Below are 20,765 nucleotides of genomic sequence, written 5' to 3'. Positions count from 1 at the left end.
CCTACGAAAACTTACGTCGCAGTGCAACAAACGGGCACTGTTACAGAAGGTTTGCATGTATAGTAGTGCCCCGAATCATGCTCCTCCGAATGCCGACGGACTGGCAGAAGCTACAAGTTCTGAGCAATGTGCTGGGATATTCAAATGAAGAAGCCACACCGCGCCGTAGCCGTAGCGGTACACTTTCCACCGTGAAGTTTTTCGGAGAGCCTTCGCCGAACCTTCTTTTTTGTGGTGTGGAATAATTTACGACTGAGAGAGTTGGTTGCTTTTTATTGGAAGGCAGCCGTCGAAGGCTCGAACAGGCCGAGATTGCTAACTAAGCTTCTCCGTTGCTGACCTTTGCTCTCTCCTCTGTGCACAGCCTGTTGATATGCGCGGCAACGCAGCCATTTCACTCGCTATTCGTGGTGAAAGAAGCCTAGGAATGGCTAGGTTGATGCCGCCGCCGCCGCCTGTGCTACGACTTGTTTAATTATTCAGCGTATGATTAATGACGGGAACAGAGAAGGAACCCGAAGCTAATGGTAGGCTTAAGCTAGGGCCAACTCAACCGTTATGCTTCACCGGCGCTTAGACCACTTCGAGTGGCAAAGATCGAGAGAGAGTGAGACATCGGTTGGGTGGTTGGGGATGACTGCGGCCTATGCTACCCATAACGTCTGCCAGAGGGCAGAAAAGTTTGCAGCGAGGATAACTCAATTAGTTGGTAGGCCTAACGCTGCGTCGTGTACACACCTTTTGAGTAAAACAGTGTTTTGGTTGTATTTTTCCTCGACACCAAAGCAGTAGTGTCTCGGACTCATGACATGACTCCCGGGAGCTGCATAACAGTCGTTAATGAACCTTGGGAGTTAGGATTGAAATCAGGCACATTGTTTGATGGTTCGCTTCAAACGATTCGTTGAAGAGCGGTACGACCCGGATGGCTAGCACTGTATAGGCTTCGAGTGGCATTTCAATCATCAAACGGACACGGAGCCTAAATCTGGAGAAAGATCAAAAGTTAATTGAATTGCGTACTTAGTATCGAGTTCGTTTGCTCATTGCTCGTACTTCAGGGAGATGTTGTGAAAAACGAGTTCGTTTGAGAAATTGATTTCCGAGAACGGGAGGGCTTCGATCTTCCGAACTGAAGCACTGTGGAAACTTGTAAGAAGGAGCCTGAAGTGGTGGTAGTGGCTTCAAGTGTATGTTAAAAATAGAAAACTGGTAGTCTTTGTTGGGTATCCATTTCTCAAGCAATCTCATCCCTCTCAGCAATTACAATTTCGTACATCTGACGTACTCCGTCATCCTTGCTTGCCGTTTAATTATTCCAAAGGCAATGCAAAACAAGAGCGACACTCGAACACGTTTGCTGAATGTGTGTATGTGTACACTGTGTATTATTCTATACGATATTTAGACATTACTTTAATGACATTTGTTTGCTTTGAAAGGTTTCCAGAATGTTGATTTTTTATTGAAAAGAGACCAAAAATGATTCTCCCGCAGGGATTCCTTTATGTCGTCGAACCCTGGATCGTACGGATCCCGTACTCCGTAGCACAAAGAGACCTCCTCGGTAAACACTTCAAACATAACCAGTAACGACCGGTTGGGTTGATTTCGGGTTGTGCAAAGTAGAGATGTGGTGGGTGGCGTAGTTGATTGTTTTGTTCATAATTGAAACATCTTTTCATTGCATGGTGCATGGTAGACGAGTAAATGAATACTTGGTTAGCCATCGGTTGAGATGAGATACGTTTATGTTTCGAGAGAATTTGCACAGTGTGTGTGTTAAAGTACGAATCAGTAATGTCTTTATTTATTGTTTGACTTTTGCATCAAAATGTATTGTACAAGTTGTAAATCGAGTTAAACGTTTAAATGCAATAATGCGCACAGCTGCTACTTCAAATTGGTGTTGGGAAAATCTTCGCTCTAATTTCAATCGACAATCTGTTTCGTTTGATCGAGTTAGAAATAATGTGACAATATTTAACTTTCATTAACAAAATTTATATCCATCGTCCACGATTGAAGGCTGGAATATCCCTACGCAGCACACCGTTCCTAATGGCAAGGACGTGCTGCTTAGGAGCGTTCTGTTGAGCTGAAACTCTGACTGAAGCTGTATTGGAAAAGCTTAAAACAAACATTTACTTTTATGCTTAACGTTACCGGCAAAGGCATGCAAACCAAAGGATGCTTGCGACCGGAGTAAAAGCAGCAATAAAGGAACCTCCCCCTCGTTTTACCAGAACGATATGGCAGGATGTCGCATCCCTTCACAGCTGCCGCAAAATATGCTTGTGACTGCCTCCTTTCCATCGTGTGCTCTTTATAAAGGTGCTTGTGTGTGTATGAGCGTGCGTGTGTTTGTATTATTTTATGGAACACAAAAATCAACAACGCTTCAAGCTCGGTGCAGCCAAAACCGGCTGGAAGAGTAAAGAGGAGCAGAGTACGCTTGGTAGATACATACCTGAGGTTGGTTCAATTTTCAGACATTTATGAGATTGGCTTTCAAATGAAATTAATTCCAGCATCATTCATTCGGATGCAAACACACGGACGGCCTCCATTTTTCTAGCAACGTGCGAGAACTAGCCGGAAAACGAGGGATTATTAGGGGTTTGCTCACCCGGCTGCTGGCGTGTGCGCAGTCACAGCCATACGTAGCTTCAGTTGACCACTGGCAAAAAGTGCTCCACTGAAGAAGCAAAAAAAAAAAACACACACACACTAGACGACCCAACCATAGATTCGGAACCGTACTTGTGATGGGTTTCGAAACCCTATCATTAAATTTGAATTTCATTGTGTCGAAAAAACACGTACGATCGTTGAACGGGTTTCCTTTCCAGCCGTTAGCTAAAAGCATGGTTTGGTTTAAATGCGACTTCCCCAGGAACGTTTGGTGTTGGTTTTTTCCCGACCTCTTCGCACACTCCGCGCTCAGAGTGCCAGTGTTGGTGTTCCTTTGGAATTTTTACTCTTCATTCCAAACGTCCCTTTTCGCCACACGGTATCTCTCTATGCAGATACCCAAACGTTGGTCTTTTGTGTCCAACAAGTCCTGCTCGAAGCGCGCGGGGTATCGATGGCGCCAGACTTTCATGGCGTGATGATCCCATCCCCTCTCAACCCCATTCTACGTCTAGTCCGATGTCTCAGCATAAACACACTTCCGACCTGATGATGCTGTGTGTGTGCTTCAAATGATGATCAATGGCAGGGAAGCGTTCCCAACGGGAATGCTTCTCCCGTACGTGTGTACAAGAAACTTCGCTTATGCGCAAGAAATGCACGGTGCAAATGAAGGAAGCGTAGCAGCTCGCTGCCATCCCGGATTCCCTGAGGATGAACGGGCGTGATGGCATGCCAAACCGGTGCCGGAGACAACGCGTGTCAGTTTTGGGACGAAATTAAATCTAATTGAAGTATACGAGCGTGAGCTTCTGGTTAGGTCTAGAGACGACATCGAAAGACGCCCAAAACCTGCCACCGGTTCCAGGGAAAGGTAATGAAGGAAGGATGAGACGAGAAATACACAATGTTCTGAAGAACATTTGCTGTCTATTGCTAAGTTTGTAATGCTGGAACCGCTGCATACAGCGTCCCCGGTACCTTCCGTGACATCTTTATAGCGTCTCGGGATCTCGGAACCCCGAGTCTCCGTCGCAAATCCCTGGCAGATAATTTTATCCTGCACAGTTGATTAAAGTCGGAACGTTATCGCTTCCACAGCGGTTTTGGGGCTTGTTGTCTTTATCCGCAACCGCACAATAGCCTAGGTCTACATCCTGCAGCGCCATCGTTGTACAGGGTACGGTTAAGAATTATTCATAATTTTCTTTCACAGTGGCCCCAAGGTCCTTCGGCCCGGCCGGGCAAGTTATGAAGGGTGCTCCGTGAAGAGAGAGCACACTGTTAATTTACTGGTAGTGATATTATCCTTTCGCTGTTACAACAAGATACGGCAACAAGTTTTTCCCGTTGAATTAATTCCATTTCTTTGGTAGTTTATATTCCTGTAGGGTTTATCTGTGTTGCGGGTTTGTTTACATATTTCATTTGCATAGCTTGCGCGATAGATAATAAAAATCATAAACCTTGTAGTTCGTGAGCTTACTGCAAGAGTTAGGAGCAGCGTTGTTAGAAAGCTACCGAGATGGGCTTTAAACCCTTTTTGAAGATCTTTTTCTTAATTTAATGGTTCTAGGACCTTAATGGCTAGTACTGTAAGAACGGGCGTTCATCACTTTTTTACTCTTCTCCTTGTTTGATCCTTATCTATGCTCTTTTATATGCTGGACCAATAAGAACGACCTTACACATTGATCTTGTTTACAATCTGATTAGCGACCCGTTTGCCTAGCTTCCGTTTTTCGGTAGCATTCTATCCTTCTTCTGCTATGTTGATAAAACTGTCCGCTATCTCTCGTATTTAACCTCACTGTTAGTATTTTCCAACTTGTATTCCTTTTTTTCCTTTAAAGTCGTCCTTTTCTCCTATTCTTTAAACTCAACCATCTCCTTTTCTATTCTGCCTCATTTAGTAGCACTGAAAGCGGTTTCCGTCAACGCCGCAAGGGTTGGCCCGTAAATATTTGCCGTACCCTGTTTCCGGCATTCCGGAACATGCAGACGGTTTGAACTCGACTCTGGTCTTTCCAATCTCTGGTCCGTTCTCCATTGTTAGCTTATCCCATGCGATCCGAGAAGGTGTGACTGGGAGGAAACTGGGATTACCAATCGATTGGTTTGTCCCATGTTTGTCAAAATGAAGATCTTATCGGGTTGAGGTTATTTGTTTGTTTGCCATTGAGAAGCGCTGTCTATTGACTGTACAGTTTGTGTGTATGTGTGTGCTTCGAGAGAGATTATATGTTTTGTTTTCTCCGGTTCAATGTTTCCATCTTCCACCGGGAAAAAAGGGGTTTGGCATTTCATAATGTAAAAACTCCACCTTTTATTGTGCTTTCGGTTTGTAATCGGTTGGCACGGGCAAACAAAAGGTCTAAGCGGTTTTAAAACACCATTAAATTGCCTTACCTGTGTCCCAACGGAAAATGGGTCTGCAAGCTGCAAGAAGTTTGTTATTACACCCTTTTTAATATTGGGATAATGACACATTACTGTGAGCTATCTATTTTCATTTTTTTGGCAAACACATTACTTCATTATCGGTACCATGGGATTATGGTAAATGTTTGTATCATTTAAGTGAAAGAAAATAAGTTTTAATTGTTTTGCTGATCTTTTTTTCATTGTACGTACTATTAATAGTTATTTTATCCATTGAATCTTCAACAATGCTCACACTTTGTACTGTTTTCTGCGTCCAGTTTTCTCTAAGTTGAGAACTAAAAGGTAGCTTATTTAATCCACACTGAGTTTTTCGAAGCCATCCCTCCGTCCGTCTGTCTGTCTGTGTGTCTGACAAATTGTCAGATGGAAAAGTAGAATCTAGCACTGGTAATTGAAATGTTTCTGCACGATTCGTAACGCTCGAACGACGGAGGGATTAGTGCCATGACAGCAAGGAATCGAGATACGTGCGCTAACCTGTGCGTCAAGCTACTTCCTAAGGCTACATTACATCAGCATCACCTAGCATCTCTAGCGAATTCTCGTTACACAGACCGCTGATGAAAAAAAAGAGAGCAGCTTTGCTTTGTCTGAAAGGCATTGCGAAAGGAAAGCACATACGATTTTCTTTTCTGCTTCGAAGCTTCCGGTAGCAGATCCAAGCTAGAAAGGCTAGATAAGGTGTAAAATAGCACAGCACGTAGAGAGGGCAGACAACAAGGAGTTAGTTGAAGTGAGCGGATGACCAGACAGAAGTGCAGCGTAGATCGCATTGCACCGAGTTTCTCTGCTGGAGTAACACACGCCCCTTTTGGTCTATGGTTGAACGTCCTACAGTTATTACTGCCACCTTCCAAGCCAACGTCTTGCTTGGGTTAAGCTGCCAGACTTCCTTTTAATCTCTCCGTGTCTCGCCTTTAAATCGTTATTACTATCATTAGCGGGTGATTTTAATAGAAAACATTTTCATTACCTCAGGTCATGCGATACGCGCGGCAACCAGTTTGTTTGTGGACGTTGGGCGGCCTGTTGGTACATGTTGAAAATTTGAACTTCCCTTCGATTGCTTCGCGATTGAACCGTTTCGTTGTGTAACATTCCATTTACTTTTCCACTACATTTCTAACTACCCACCCTGCTATCCGAGCAGCAAAGTATACGTTTTGCATAAATCGTGTTTGAAAGCAATAGGAGACACACTGAAAGCTTTCCTTTCTTTATCTGCACCACGTTCCGTTGTCTGGTAGCGATAGCGTTTCGGACATCCTGTCGACGACATCCGATACAGCAGATCCCGGCAGAGAGATATAGAAAAAAAGAAAATAGCGAACGTCTTCTGTGCAAGATCAATCTCGCATAACCAACCATCACCAACCAGGCAATGGCGATACCGACGGGTGACCGTAAAGTCAGCAGCATCTACCTACCATCTACCATCTACCATCTCGTTGAGTCTGTCCAACCGTACCACTGCAACCTCCTCTCCAAGCCAGTGCAGATGAACAAACGCAGCATGCTGGCAGCTGACTGTTCTCGTGCGATGAAATCTCCTCTTGCGTTCTCTCTTTCGACGGCGCATACACACAACACGAATGGCACGTGTCGGCCGGGGTAGGACGTCATGCATGCTACCGAAACCAATCCCGATAGCTGATACACTCACTCGAGGGCATAGCAGACCTGCGGCTCCGCGCGCGAGCACTCAGTACCGTACCAGCTGCTGCTGGTGGCGCACTGAAGCATAGATATCCGTTATGCATCCTATCAGCCGCGCTGCATCGGCAGCGTAAAATTGGAAGCTGAATCAGCCAGCCAGCATGGCACATTCAATCATCCTAACCTCTAGACGCCAGCGCGTCTCGCTCGGCACAGGGGTAGCTGCTGACAGCTGCACAACAAAAGGCGGGAGAAGGTGGATATTAACAACTGGAGCAAAAACACGTGATGGCGTTACGTCGTCATTTTTTACTAGGTTTTTTACCTTCTTCCCTTGCTTCCCCGGCTACCACGCCTAATTCGATTTGAGGAATCAAATTTTGCTTTATTATGAATATTTGGTTCAATTTGATTCCAGAAGCAGATGGATATGTCAACCGAGAGAAATAAACGCGACAGAAGTGCTTCCGTTGAAAAAGAGTGGGAACATGTCCCTAAAGGGAAATAAACTGATCGACCACAATCGACAAAAAGTTAACCACAAAGGGACGAGAGGGGAAGGCATGTGATTGAAAAGTTTTTGTGGTGTGAATTTTGATTTAGTTTCAGATTACTGGTAACCTCCAAAGCCCAGGAGTGAAGCTGATATTACAATTCAATCCATAGCTGATGGTTGTGGTTGTAGAGTTTGTACTGCGGGTTTATTCCCCTGTCTCATAAATTTTTTTTACAACGTACAGTAATTAATAAGCACGTTCCATTCAGATGGAAATGATTCGTGTGTATTTACTATTTGTTAACGAATCCCGATGTGGGCGTACGGTTGATGGAGTTATTATTTTACCTCAACCACGTATTATGGACTGCCTGCATGGTTTTGGTTGGTGTGGTTTTCCCCTGGGCTGTGGCTTGTTTAATATCCCACCAAATTGTGCTCATTACCCAGGAAAAGAGTGCATTATTTGCGGACGTTATTATTATATATTCTTCGTCCTATTTTAATCTGAATTAATTCATTCATAGTACGATGACTCCCTCGCTACCCAGCCGCCAGCTGTCAACGAAAGGTGGAAACAGTAATGCAATCAATTATTTCCCTCCTAACCGTGGACCCTCCTCGTGCATTTCGCCGAAGCCGCATTGCAAAGAAGGAGCAACCAACGACAGTATGCAAAAAATGAGTTGCAAAACACTGCCTACGCCGGATTGCCAGACGAAGCCATGTAGGCGTTCATTGATCAGTTGCAGTGCTTCCACTATTGCCTTCCTTTACTGATGCAACAGTCTGCGTTACTTAGTGGGTTCAGGTTGCTTTTTCTTTTTAATCATGTGGTTATGTTTCACCCACGTGATATTGAAAGGCCAGACACCTTTGCGAACTGTTAACGGCCCAGGTGCTCAAGAAGGGTATCAAAATTCTATGAATGAGCTTGGGAGCTTAGCGCGAGTATACGCATGACACTACACCTTCGTAGCAACTGGAAATTTATCACCAATAAATATCGACCTACACGCGTCGTTTCCTCTGTGTCTCCGGTTCATTGACACGAGTAGACGATCACTTCTCAATGAGTACGTAAGCGTAAACGACACAATATTTGTGTGTGTAGGGGTACTGATTCATGACTATTTACTAGGAACTTGTATGCGACTTTAGATGCGATAGTAGTAAACTGTGAATTACTATGCTCATTAATCAGTGCTGGAGTAGAACATGGAGATGTGTCGTCTTTAATCTGCGAAAAGTTTATACTGCTGGAAAGGCCTATCTGAATGACGGTAACCTAATCTTCGATGTGGCAGGTAGGCTCTTTGCGGTAGATTTTAGGTTGTTAAATTAACGTCAACAGCACTTGGGCAAATAACTGACGGCAATAAACGTAACCACCCGCCGTTAAATATCTTGCACGATGAGGCGTACCACGCACGCACCTTTAGCTAAGAAGTGTTGTGAAACTTCTTTGAAGGTTGTTTTGAGCTGCGTAGAAAGTGGATACGATGCTGGTTAGAATTTTATCCCTAACGACGGGTAGCATTTTAGGCGCTCGTAAATGCCGTATACGATTACATTGTAATATTCATAATACGTGGCTGTGGTTACTTCTTTAAGCTGGAAAGAGTGTGTATTCCCTTTTGCTAGTGTTGGAAAATATTCGCTGGAAGGTTTCGCTGCTCTAAATCCGCTTGACGTCGTTTCCATTAATTATCTTTGGTTTCTGTTAGTGTGGCAGACGTAAGAGAATGTACCACGCCGTAAAAGGTTCTTAAAAATTCCTGTCCTGGAGTAAGCTCTCTGGGTTGCTCAGCAGCATGCTGTGTGTTATGCTGCAGTGGAAACTGTAGCTGTTAGCCATTTTTTCCACTCTCTGTTCCTCCCCAAAAAACAGTATGTGTTCCCAAAACTTCTGGTATCTGGCTTTACTCCAGCAGGAATTCTTTCCATCCCTGCACCTTTGCTTTGCTTAATGCCTGTCCTGCGGTCACAGACGCGTCTCAAAAACTGACAGCGTGAAAGTGTGAAAGTGCAAAACGAATCCAATCAAGTCTAAATGGCCTGTCTGGCGTCTGGGTCCGTTGTGGTGATCGTCCGAACGGGGTTTCCTTCCCTCCCGCCCTGTGGCTGGTTGGAGCTAGCTAGATGTCCTGGGAAAAGCTTCAGAAAGAAACCTTAAAAGCATCTGCCAGCGCGGGCTATCCTTTGCTATCGGGCATCCAGTGGCCATCTCTTTCGTTGGCTACAATCTCGCCCCATTTGTGCCTATCAAACGGAAATTCAATTAATCCCCGCTCGCTCATCCTAACCCGGATTGCTACCGGGGACAGCATTATACAATTTGATTAAAATCGGTGGTCGGCGGTGCGATATTAAACTGTCAGATGCAAGAGAAAAGGGTTCTTCAGTAGCTCTGGTATGTGGAAACGTTCGGAATTTCCTAGGGTAGCCGCGGACTCTTCTATCACTGTTTCTTTCGATTTTGAGGAGAACCACATCGAGGAGGAGGCGATTAACCTCAACTTTTAATCAGTTACGCCAGTTGCCCCGCGACGGCCCTTCCTCGGAGAACTGTTTTCCAATTGGTCGGTAATAATAACCGTTGATAAAGACGCCGCTGGTGTTGTTGTTGCAAGCACAGGGGAGCAGCAGGATGAAGAAGAAAAAGGGCGACGATTATTTCTCATCATGTTCTTGCTCTTAGCCTCTCAACCAGCCTTGTGGTACGGACACTGTTGGGAAGCTGATTCTGGGCTGAAGTTTTTTTTTTCCTCGAAAGCATCCGATTAACGCTCCATTGATCAGGTGGCTCCGGCGAGCTCACTCAGATCGATCCCCCTGCTTCTGCTTCTGGTTCTTTAGTTGATTGATGGACTTTGCTCCACAAGGCTGGCAGACTGGCGCTGGAATCCGGCACAAACGCGGCGCCACATCGACGTTGGCCTTTGGTGAGGTGCACGTGATAATGTTGCAATCAATACGGCATTCTGATTGGGAAATACGCATCGAGTATACGAATGTGGGAATAAAAATAGAACAAAACGAATAGGAGCGCTGATAAAGCTTCTATTTTCTGTTTTTATTTTGCTCTATTTTCATTGTCTTTTTCTTTTTGTATTATTCTATGTGTTATAGCCTGTTATGCTGTCTCTGGTTTCTTATTTGGTTCTCTTTCAATTTCCTTTAATTTATAATTTAGCGTGTATAATTTCCATGTTTCTAGCTTTTTCTTTGCTTATGCGTTTTTTTTTTATTTCAATTTATTCATGATCTTCCTTATTTGTTTATTCAATGCCCGTTGGCCCATTATTGCATGCTTTTGCCATTTTGTAACGAATTACGATTTTTTCGGATGAATTTTAAGTTTCTTAACTTTCGAAGCACATCCACGTGTTAGCGTTCCGTTTAAATAATTCCTTTTTGTCCATTAAGCATACGTGTGGCGATTTTCATTACAAGTTTGTATTCTCCCATTTTTTTTGTCGGCGCTTCCTATCATCGCATCATTATTATTACACGCAGCACTGTACATTCCGAGGCGTGTTGCTGCTTCCCTTGCACGTCGTCATTGCACGTCACTCAATTCTTCGCTGTGTGCTGCACAAGGAGACATAACATACGCGACGGTAGCATCCCCTCCCCACCCAAACACAGGAACGCTTCTCCAAGGGAGTGGATCGTGCAAAAATCACGACTCTCGTATAATTAACATATCAAACAGCGCGTCCCGCCGCTGTCCATTTTTCCAACCAAGTGGAAAGCTTCCGCCGAACCACCGGCAAACACACAGCGCCGTGATTGGGAAGCAAACAAACGATGGCCTGGGAAAGGAAGCGTCTTTCTCCATGGCTCTTTCGGTCAATTGCAAAGAACCGGTTGGGTTCAACGTCAACTTTTGGATTATGATCTCGCTTTCCGGGTTTCTTTACGTGTCGGTCAACTCCACCACTTCGTGTGTTGTGTTTTCGCGATGTTTTTTTTATGATTCAACCACGTTTGGGGGCTGTCAAATGTTGAGTCCAATTTCGTATCATCAAAAGCTCCGAAAAAATAAAAGCAAAAACACGTTCTCTTGAGCACTTTTGGTACGTTGTGTGCGAACTCGCCGGGTGATTTCCGCTTCTTTTTTTATCTGCACACTTTGACGTGATTTGAGCTAAAAAGCTCACACCATGTTTTTGTTTTCATTTGCTCTCTTTCCTCTTCACTGGTTAATTTGACAGCGAACCGGTTTGGATCGATGATTTGATTTTCCGTCACTCTTCGCTAAATGTTCGACAGCAAAGACGTGGTTAAAAAAATGATTGGCCATTTTTTCGGTCGTGTAGTTTTGATTCTCTCTTTGCATATGTTTACAAGAATTTCTGGAGTGACCTGGAGAGGAATCTTCCATCGTTTTGGGAATGAGGTTAGCAGCCCCCATGGTGTAACGAATACGACTTTGTGATACGGGTGTCAGGAACAGGATTGACATCCTTATAAAAGTGACAATTGACAAGTGTCTACAAATTTGGAAAGCAAAGTCCCTGATCTGAGGGCGCCCGAAAAAAGCAATGTTCAATGAAAATACTCTTCCCTCAACAATAATACGCGATCCCCTGTATTCAAACATCCATATCATTCAAACCATTCGCATGTAACAGCAGACATCTTTCTTCGATGTCAGAAGAAACTTCTGGGTTTTTTTTTTATTGGTATGGTCTTCTACGTATCAGATCAGGTTCTCGAACAGGCATTGATTTCTTCCTGCATTCCATCACAATATTTCCTTTTGGCTGCCAACGACCAAAAGGCCACCCCTCCGCATTCAGCACTGTCAGCAAAAGCAACCATTTTGCAGCATGACTTAACGAGTTGTTTAGCGATTTGTGTGCGAGCTCTTTGTGTGGAACAAGATTTTGGACATTAATATGACAGCGCAAGTGACATTTACAAGCATATGTTGCCATGGTGTCGCACTCTCGGTCCGTTTGAAATGGGGTTTTGTAGATGCTGCCGCAGTAGCAAGCGCTATGGTAAGAACACGTCGACATTAGACGAGTGTGACATGTAATTTATAAGACTTGCTACTATTAACGATATGTAAATTGTTGAGGTGTTGTGTACTTCGAGCAATGAGGTTTTTACTGTGCTCGTCATGTGAATGTAAAAAGAAAACCTCGGAGATCTTACGCATCCAGCAAATCTTCTCTCTCACTGGCCTATTGAAAGCTCATTTCAATCAATCTGTATTACTCAACAACTGTATAAAGCAATTGCGATAAACCAAAGTCTCAATGGCTGCAGGCTCGGCCCATACCAACAATCCCCACAACAAGAGATGGCCATTCGTGCAACAAAGCAACAAATTCCAAGCCACTCTCGATGATAGTACTGCTCGTATGTGTATATTCATTGCAATTTAAACCACTTCGACACCAATCGCCACGGCCGGACGAGGAATGATCCACCCAACAACCCACCCGCAGTGTGGAGTGCTCTCTGATCGATTTATCGCATCCACTTGAGTCATCGGATAGCACCGGACCCAGTTCGATTGGTCACAAGTGGTAGGGGCAAGTGTTTGTGTGATAGCAATGGAGAGATTATGTTGTTGACGCGATTTATATGAATTGTCGGACGAGTCTACACAAGTTCTCCAATTTCTTGTCCCGGGTTTGCTGCTCGGCGTTTATTGACAACCAATCGACCTCCGGCGTTGAAGAGTTGCTCCAACTTTCCCTCCTTTCCCATTCAACGACTTCTTCGTTAGGGACTTCTTCTTCGATTCAGAATCTGAACGGCTTTCGCCCCGGGGAGAGTTGCGTTACGGCAATTTTGCTTCCAACGCTAATTGGCAATTTTGACGCGAAGTTCCGCGAGGATTGCTCACGTACTGACAAAACACTGCGTCGGGATATTGGGTACCACTACACACACACATTCAACTCAGTCAGCTATCTGTATCAACAAGTAGTTAGCCGGTTTCGGTGTTGTCGGTGACTCTTTACTTATTCAATTTATTGACGAAGATATCACTCTTAATGTCAACCTTCTTGTGGGGTAGTGCATTTAGGTTGTTTGTTTGTTGAGATTGGTTGCAAAAGAGGTTGCGATGCTTTTTTGCTAGACCACTTTTAAGATAAGTGCGCGGAAAAGGATCTACCCTAAGTACGCTTGCAAGTATTGCGCGCTCTCTGCAGACACATCCAGCGGCCATATTTTGCTGCCCTTCTTAAGTCGACGAACCATTCAAGCGATAAAGACGGGTAAAAACGACACATAAATTAGCCAGATTTATCTAACGACTCCCTGGAACGAAACTTCCCTCAAGGGATTTCTATAATAATTTAGCGCTTAAAATTATGTCTCCAAGATGGGGAAAAGTGTATGCGTTTTTTGTTGCCGTCACCGTTGTTTGGCATCAACACGTACCTTCAAGCGACAAATAACTCCATCAGCAGCGCTCCGTTCGTTGTCCGATCTGTCACTAATCTCAAACTAAACGGCTTCGGGTCGAAAATTAATGTTTCGGCTTGCGATTTATTAGTTTGTTGTCGTCATTTTGGAAAGCTAAATGGCCCTTTTGATTAAAAGGTATAGATCGTCGCTTCTTCACTACACTTTATGCGGCACAACCACACGAAGGGGACACCTGCTGCATTTCTGTCGACGGATTAGCCCCGTTTTGCATCGGACGGTTTGATAGATTGATTACCGCGCTTATATGACTGTTCATTTAATTTAAAATCCATTTAGGGTATCTCGAAAATGTTTGGAATGGGAAGGAAGGTACATTTGAAGGGACTTTATAACGGGAAAAGCCGATGTATGTCGGGAAAAGCGAATCAATAAACTATTCAAGTATTGTTGTTTGGCGAGAGAATCCATCATCGTTGATTAGTTTCTTGGAGAGGGACGCATTTTCGAAGGCATTAACCTCAATAAGGAAAGTGACGTCTTTCGTCAGCGCGTAAAAAAGCCGTAAAAAGCCTGATGAAAATAAAATTCAATAGCTATATTAATCACTTTCCTTGAAAATACGGGTTTCAATTCAGGGCTTTGAAATGCATTGAAAAGTTCTCTATCCTTCGGACCAAGATTGCATCTGTTGATTAAGCTGTGAGTGGAAACTTATGCAGTCTGTGGCTGCCCTCCGGCAAGGCGTCTTTTCTCGTTCGGCCAAGTTTTTGTGGTTAATTTGTTATTTACTTCAGCAGACAGAAAACTTCTTCTCCGTGCGTCCCATCCTGTGTGACACAACTGCTAAAAGGCGTCCTATGGATGTAAATTACCACTTTACACTTTTACCAAAAAGACCCATTGCAATCCACACACAGAAAAGAGTAGTGCACTCACCGAAATTGACCATCCCAGCCCCAAAACAAGTGGAGCATGAGTATGAGCAAAGTGCAATTACTCAAGCTGCTGGCGAGAGTTTCTCTTCCGGCTGGTGCAGCATGAATAATTTATCAATGCCCCCTCAAGCAATGAATTCTTCTCGGGCAATGGTCACCGTTGAAGTTGTTCATGCAGTGGACAAAGATGATAGTGTTGTAAATTTGCGGCACGCAGTAATTCAGTTACGAGATTACAATATATTACACTCCCAGCCCGTTGTGAAACCCCCCGGAACGCTCACTGCTCAGTGGTATTTTGCGATTATTTTTATTACCAACGAGCACAAAATTTCACGTTTGGTTTTTGGGTTGTATTGAATAACCGTCGTTTTTCTTCCATTAAGCCTTTCCCCGAACATGTTTGCTAGTCTAGTTCTCCCTTCCCCGTGGGATTAATGTTTTCATTTGTCTCGCTCGGGATTTCGAGCAGAGTGTATCCAATGAATGTCAAACAAAATTAATCAAGCTTCATCAACAGAAACATGGCGTTGCCGCCGAGGGGAATCGATTTAACAGCATAGTTCACTTCGAGCATTATATTCCCCAAAGCAAAACCCAAACCAGGAAAAAAAAACCGTTAAACACAAGCAGCAAAAACCATTTCGATAATGAACGATGCACTTTTGCAGCGCGCAGGACTTACAACCAAATATATGAGTGGAAACATGCGTATGCTCTTAGTGAAACGAATTAAGCCTACCAATTTAATTTTGTACATCGTACAGGGAGGGAAAACAAAGCAAAAAGGAGAATAAGACTTTTGTGGCTGTTCCTTTTTATTTTATTCCTCTCCAAATTCTTTCCCTTTTCAACAACGGTGTTGTGTGGGGACAATGGGTCACAATAACAACAACAAAAAAAACACGGCTACACATTTTGTACAATTGTGCACAGCAACAAAAAATTGCAACAAGAGAAGACGAAGGAGAGGGGTAGGGGAAAACGGAAAATCCTGAAAACGCTTAAAATGCAATAATGCCAAAGTGCTTTACAGTGGTGTGTTTTGGGTGCTTCATAAATCCATTAAACGGTGCAATTTCGGTGCATATTGGCGTGCAAAGAGTGTGTGGCCCAGACTCACACACACACACACACACCCGTTCCACGCTTGGCCGCCAATTACCCTTATAGGAGTTTTTGGCCACCCGGTCGGTACGAATTTTCAATAATTGCTTTTTACGTGCCGGATGCATGTTGCTGCCACCCAAAGTGGCCGTGTGCTTTTCCCTTTTTTCAGGAAGATCAAATGGGATTTTTTGGCTGTTAATGCATTTGAATTGTTGCAGTCGAGAGCATTTTTACAAGATTGCCTACTGAATAGATTATTCTTGGAAAAGGTTGATTTAAAAGAATTTGTTTTGCAGGATTTTTTAATAAAAAAATTTTTTTAGTACATTTCATCTTGGGTTATACATGTTTCCATCTCGAAAACTATGTACAATAACAGTTTCGAATGTTTAGGTTGTGTCCTCCAGTGTACAACTCCTAAAACCATTGAAGGTTTATTGACTACACAAGTACATCGATCTGTTTCGATGTTTCTCTTTCGGAAGAGACACTCAACGCTCCACATTCGTCACAGCAGCAGCAGCAACAGCAGTTGTGTTGCCACTTCATCCTTCTGCAAAGGCAGCTGCCATTTGAGGGCTCATCTCGTCTAATAGAATCCCATCTGTATGGTGATTCTATTGGCTATTAACCGTCGTCTATATGCTCGATCTCTTGCAGACTGCAGCTTGCTTCGGTTGTTTGTATTACCATCCCTCTGGCATCATTTCTGCTGACACGCTCAGTGTTTCAGTGCCCTTCGCAAGCAGAGGCCCTCTGGAGACGAGAGCGTAATCGTGTACAGCTTTGCAGTCAATTGCCTTTTTGCGATTGACTTCGCTTTTGGGACGATTTCGTATCTCTCTATCACTCCTTCTGCCCTGCGGTGTCCTTTCCTCAAATATTTGGTCCAAACACCGAAAACCCGCATCTTTCCATCCGTTCCCGGGTTGGGTCGGAACAGCCGGAACGGGCAATGAACGGTCGATGGAAGAGTGAGGGATGGTACCGATATATCAACGATTCTTCCCCCTTCAATCGTATCAGATGCTCATACGAAGACTGGTCCAACAGTCGGCAAACAAATTGTGTTGATTGTTTTTCGCTTTCGTCCCGCCTCTCTGTAGCCTTCTGTGTATGCTGTTGGAAGGATTCTACCTGCTCTATGCTTGCCCGTGTGTCGGGCAGTATCGAATTCCTGGGCCCGTTTCCTTCCCAATTCTTATCTGGCTGAGCTCCCGCCTTCCAGGGAAGGACCAAGAAGCTTGGGAATTCTCACATGCGTGTACATCGTTCATCATTGCGCGTGGCTCAACCGGGACAACGGAATAAAACACAAGATACAACATTAGCTGCCTTTTAAGAAGTGACGTTGAAGCCCAAGAGTGTGTGTGTGCATGGATGTGTGAATCTTACATGTTTGTTGCCTACAGTAAGGAACTGTGTCTCTCATAAACCGCATGGAAGACAGCGTGAGGATTCAATCTAGCTCTGTCATTCAACGGACGAGAAACCTCCCGTCGATATCTCGCTAAGGATCTTGACGCACTCTTATCAGCGGGGTGGAATCCCCCTTGTCGAACCTTAGTTTTTTCCCTTCTGCTCTTTCTTTTTGATGTGTGGCATATTTCAACGGTTTCACAGAATTTGTTTTCAACCTGGAAGTTGCTGTATATCTTTCTCCTTTCGCCGAGTTGTGGTAAGACGATCTTTTCGATCTGCAAAGATGGTTGGATGTGGTTTTCTCACATGTACAAACACACATGTACCTCCACCAATATGTTTTCTGGTGTGTTAGCCGTTGAAATGGAAGAGAAAAGGATCTATTTATGGTACACCGCGAACGCTGGTAAGCGAGGCTGCTATGCTTCTGCTACATGTTCCTCGTTCCATTCCCCTGATGATTACTTCGGCAGGATATAAAGCGCGCAAATTTGTATTCATGTATGTGTGTTTTTTTTCTTGCTCTTCGTTCTGTACGATTTTTCCTGCCCATAGAGCCGTCAGTTTAGGGGTTGTTTATTTTCCACTAGATAATTCCACCCACTCTTCCACACGCTCTTGTACTAAATTGTAAGTCAATTGTTCGGTTTCGTTGCGAATGGGGAGCGCAATCGTGCTATAAAGGAAAAATGTGTTTAAGGAGAGGAAAATTAAACGCAATTCCTGGCTGCTGGGTGTTAACAATATTACAAAAGACTAGTGATGCCTGGTTCGTTTGATAATGTGGAGGAATTGATGGTTTTGAAATTTAATACATTGAAAGCAAACTCATGTTACTACAATCATCATATTGCTCACGTCAATCAACACTTTGAATTAAGCTGAAGATTCATCGACAGTTGATTTGACACGAGTTATATTTGATTACGCCATCAAAAAATCAATCAGCATCAACAGTTTCAATCAATCAACTTTTTTTGAAAATGGAAATGATTGACCATAAATTAAAAATATAAATGAAAGCTAAGTCACTACCAATCGGAATAGGAGCTCAAAAATGGAACCCAGAGTCGTACTGCACCATGGCCAAATTGAATTACATTCTCCCCTTTTTTGCTTCTGGTTTATTGCAATATATTGTTCAACTCAATCAAACGCATTATGACAGCAGTGGTAAGGTGCGAGCCCGTTGTTGATAAATGGGAGGGAAAATGTTAACATTTCACTACCCATGCCATCTCGAACACGAATTCGAATTCAATTTCCTTTCCAATAAATTGGAAAGTTGTGGCAAGTTTTTTCGCTTCCATGTGCGTTCTCTCGTTGCTCCTGTTTTATCAAACACATTGCCATATTTGCTGTTCGGCTTGTTGTTCGGCAAAACTTTGGCATCACTAAGCTACCGTGTAAAAAGCGTAAGTAACATGTAAACTCAATTCTAAAAGTTTTTCTTGCAAAATCGTGTACTTCTGCTGCGGCACTCCACCCCAAGTGGGAAGCCCTCGGGAAGGCACCGTGCGTAAGAATCAATTTTGAAGCAGTGTCATTTCTTTGCTCTTCGTGTGCTTTCAGCTGGAATTGTGCTTACGCATAAATTTTGCACAAATTGAGGGTGCTTTGTGTGCGAAAAGGTAATAAAATATTGTTTCTGCATGACCTTGTGTAGTTGAGCTTTTGCAACTTTGAATAAGGTTGCCTTTTATGGGAAAGATGAAGTTTAAAAAATATCTTATTATTTTCTAAACATGATTCTCATTCGTTTTGGTTCTGGAAATCGCTTCCTCAACCTGAATCATTTGTTCATTTCGAGAAAAGCCTAGTCAGATCTCATCTTACCAAAAATTCAAAAGGAAGTGCCAACGTTTCCTGGAATGCCCCAATTCACACCTGAAGTGCCACGGAGAAGTGGAAGTATATCATAGCTGTCTCTCCTTTTCCTTTCATCTCAACACTGCTTTCAATATCTTGATGCTATTGATGGATGTGTAGGAAGAGAAAGAGAACGAAAAAAAGAACAATCCTCCTTAGGGAGAAAAAGTACGCCCAGCCGTGCCATGTCGCCCTGAATGACATTGATTACACCTATAGATTCAGCATCATTGGGGAAAGCAAAAAAGCAAAAAAACTAACAATGCCACTCAAAGTGCAAAACAATAACCCCCACGCAGCCAAGCCAGAGACGCCACAGACGCCTCAGAGCTTGATTCCATTTGCGCGATGGAAAATGGATCACGCTAACCAACTCCGGAACTCCTTGCTCACCAACCGGATGACACGATATCCTATTCCGCTCGGTGCCTCCAACTCCCGAGTCCCAGAGAAAATCCGGAAAAGCTATCAAGATTTCTTGGCCCCCCAACAGCCCCCTTTACGCGTTGCGAGTGCAAAAACTCATCACACAAAAGAAAAACAATCTAACTTTTTTTGCGCCTCATCATGCGGAAACGTTCTGGACGATGCCGCCGCACCGGAATGCCGAGTTCCGTTCCATTGACGACAGAAGAAATCGATGGCCAGTGACAATGGCCGAATCCGTTGGTTTTTTTTTCAAATGCAAACCGTCTATCCTCAAACTGGTTGGTTTAGTTGTCGGGGTTTTTTTTTTGTTTACAAATTTCGTAGCTCGTAGCTCAACATCAATCCACTTCCGATCCGTATCGATTTGAGTTTAGCGACCATGTCCGCTTAAACCACCTTGCCTTGGCTGCTGCAGTATCACAGCACAGCTCGGGCAGGGATTACATGGCGATTGATTGTTTTTCCCCCTCGCAGACATCCTTTCGCAACTGCTTGTTTTCCATTTACGGGTAAAGTGGTTTGAAAAAGGGATCCACAAAATTCTCCCCACGCAACAGCATTTCGGAACATTTTTATTTGAAGATCCTAAATCTCCCATCGGCAAACTGTTGGTGCGCCTGAAAGTTATACTAGTCGCATCGCACACAGTACACCCAAACACACACACATTGGAACCATCAAATGCATCTCGTTTCGGGTTGTACGCTTCGCCGCTGCTGTACACGATTGCTTAGCCAAACAAATACCGGCGAATAGTAGATACCCGCCCGCAGTGGAGGTTTGTTCTCGAGGGTTTATCTGATTATGGTGAAATGGATTTTCTATTTCGATTCCAGCGGCAACGTCTGCTTCTTTTTTTGCATACTTCCGCTCGGAACAAATATTGTCCTACGCGTCGCAGCATTCTGGGGCAAAAGAAGCTTATTTGTTTTGCACTTGCACTCCGACGTTATCCGGCGGCTTAAATTGAACGTCGCGCAGTGGTGTGTTGTTTGCGTTTTTGGCTCAATTTAATTATAGTTTTTTATCCCTTTTCGCTGATACACTACAAACTAGCTCGATGGATTATTCTGCAACAAACTAATGCAAAATGTTTCCCATTCTCGCTTCCGTTTTTGCAGGGTATCTGCCCCGGCAACAGATTAAAAATTATTCAATCACACGATTCGGGCTGCTTCACGCTATCGCCCGCCTCATCGCCCTGCCCAACGATTGATTCGACCACCAATCTGAACAGTCCGATACCGAGCGAAATCTACGAAAATACGTCACTGTGCAGCAGTACCAGCGCAGGCAGCCAGCGGCAGGGCAAGCGGCGATCGTGGCACATCATGCCCAACAAGGTAGGTTCTTTTTTTTGTAAACACCGC

At 43.9% G+C, this 20,765-nt stretch overlaps 1 protein-coding gene across 2 annotated transcripts in view; it reads left to right on the top strand.

The window, feature by feature from the left end:
• Positions 1–20,765, top strand: part of LOC121591594 (breast cancer anti-estrogen resistance protein 1) — a 116,585-nt gene that overhangs the window by 61,268 nt on the left and 34,552 nt on the right. For both annotated transcript variants that reach the window (XM_041912300.1, XM_041912301.1), the window contains one exon: positions 20,517–20,738. In XM_041912300.1, the coding sequence (XP_041768234.1) occupies positions 20,517–20,738 (222 nt within the window). The remainder of the gene's footprint in view (positions 1–20,516; positions 20,739–20,765) is intronic.

The sequence above is a fragment of the Anopheles merus genome, chromosome 2L (genome assembly GCF_017562075.2).
Source record: "Anopheles merus strain MAF chromosome 2L, AmerM5.1, whole genome shotgun sequence".
NCBI lineage: Eukaryota > Metazoa > Arthropoda > Insecta > Diptera > Culicidae > Anopheles > Anopheles merus.
Note: the sequence above shows the minus strand (reverse complement) of the source record. Positions and strands in the feature narration are given on the sequence as shown.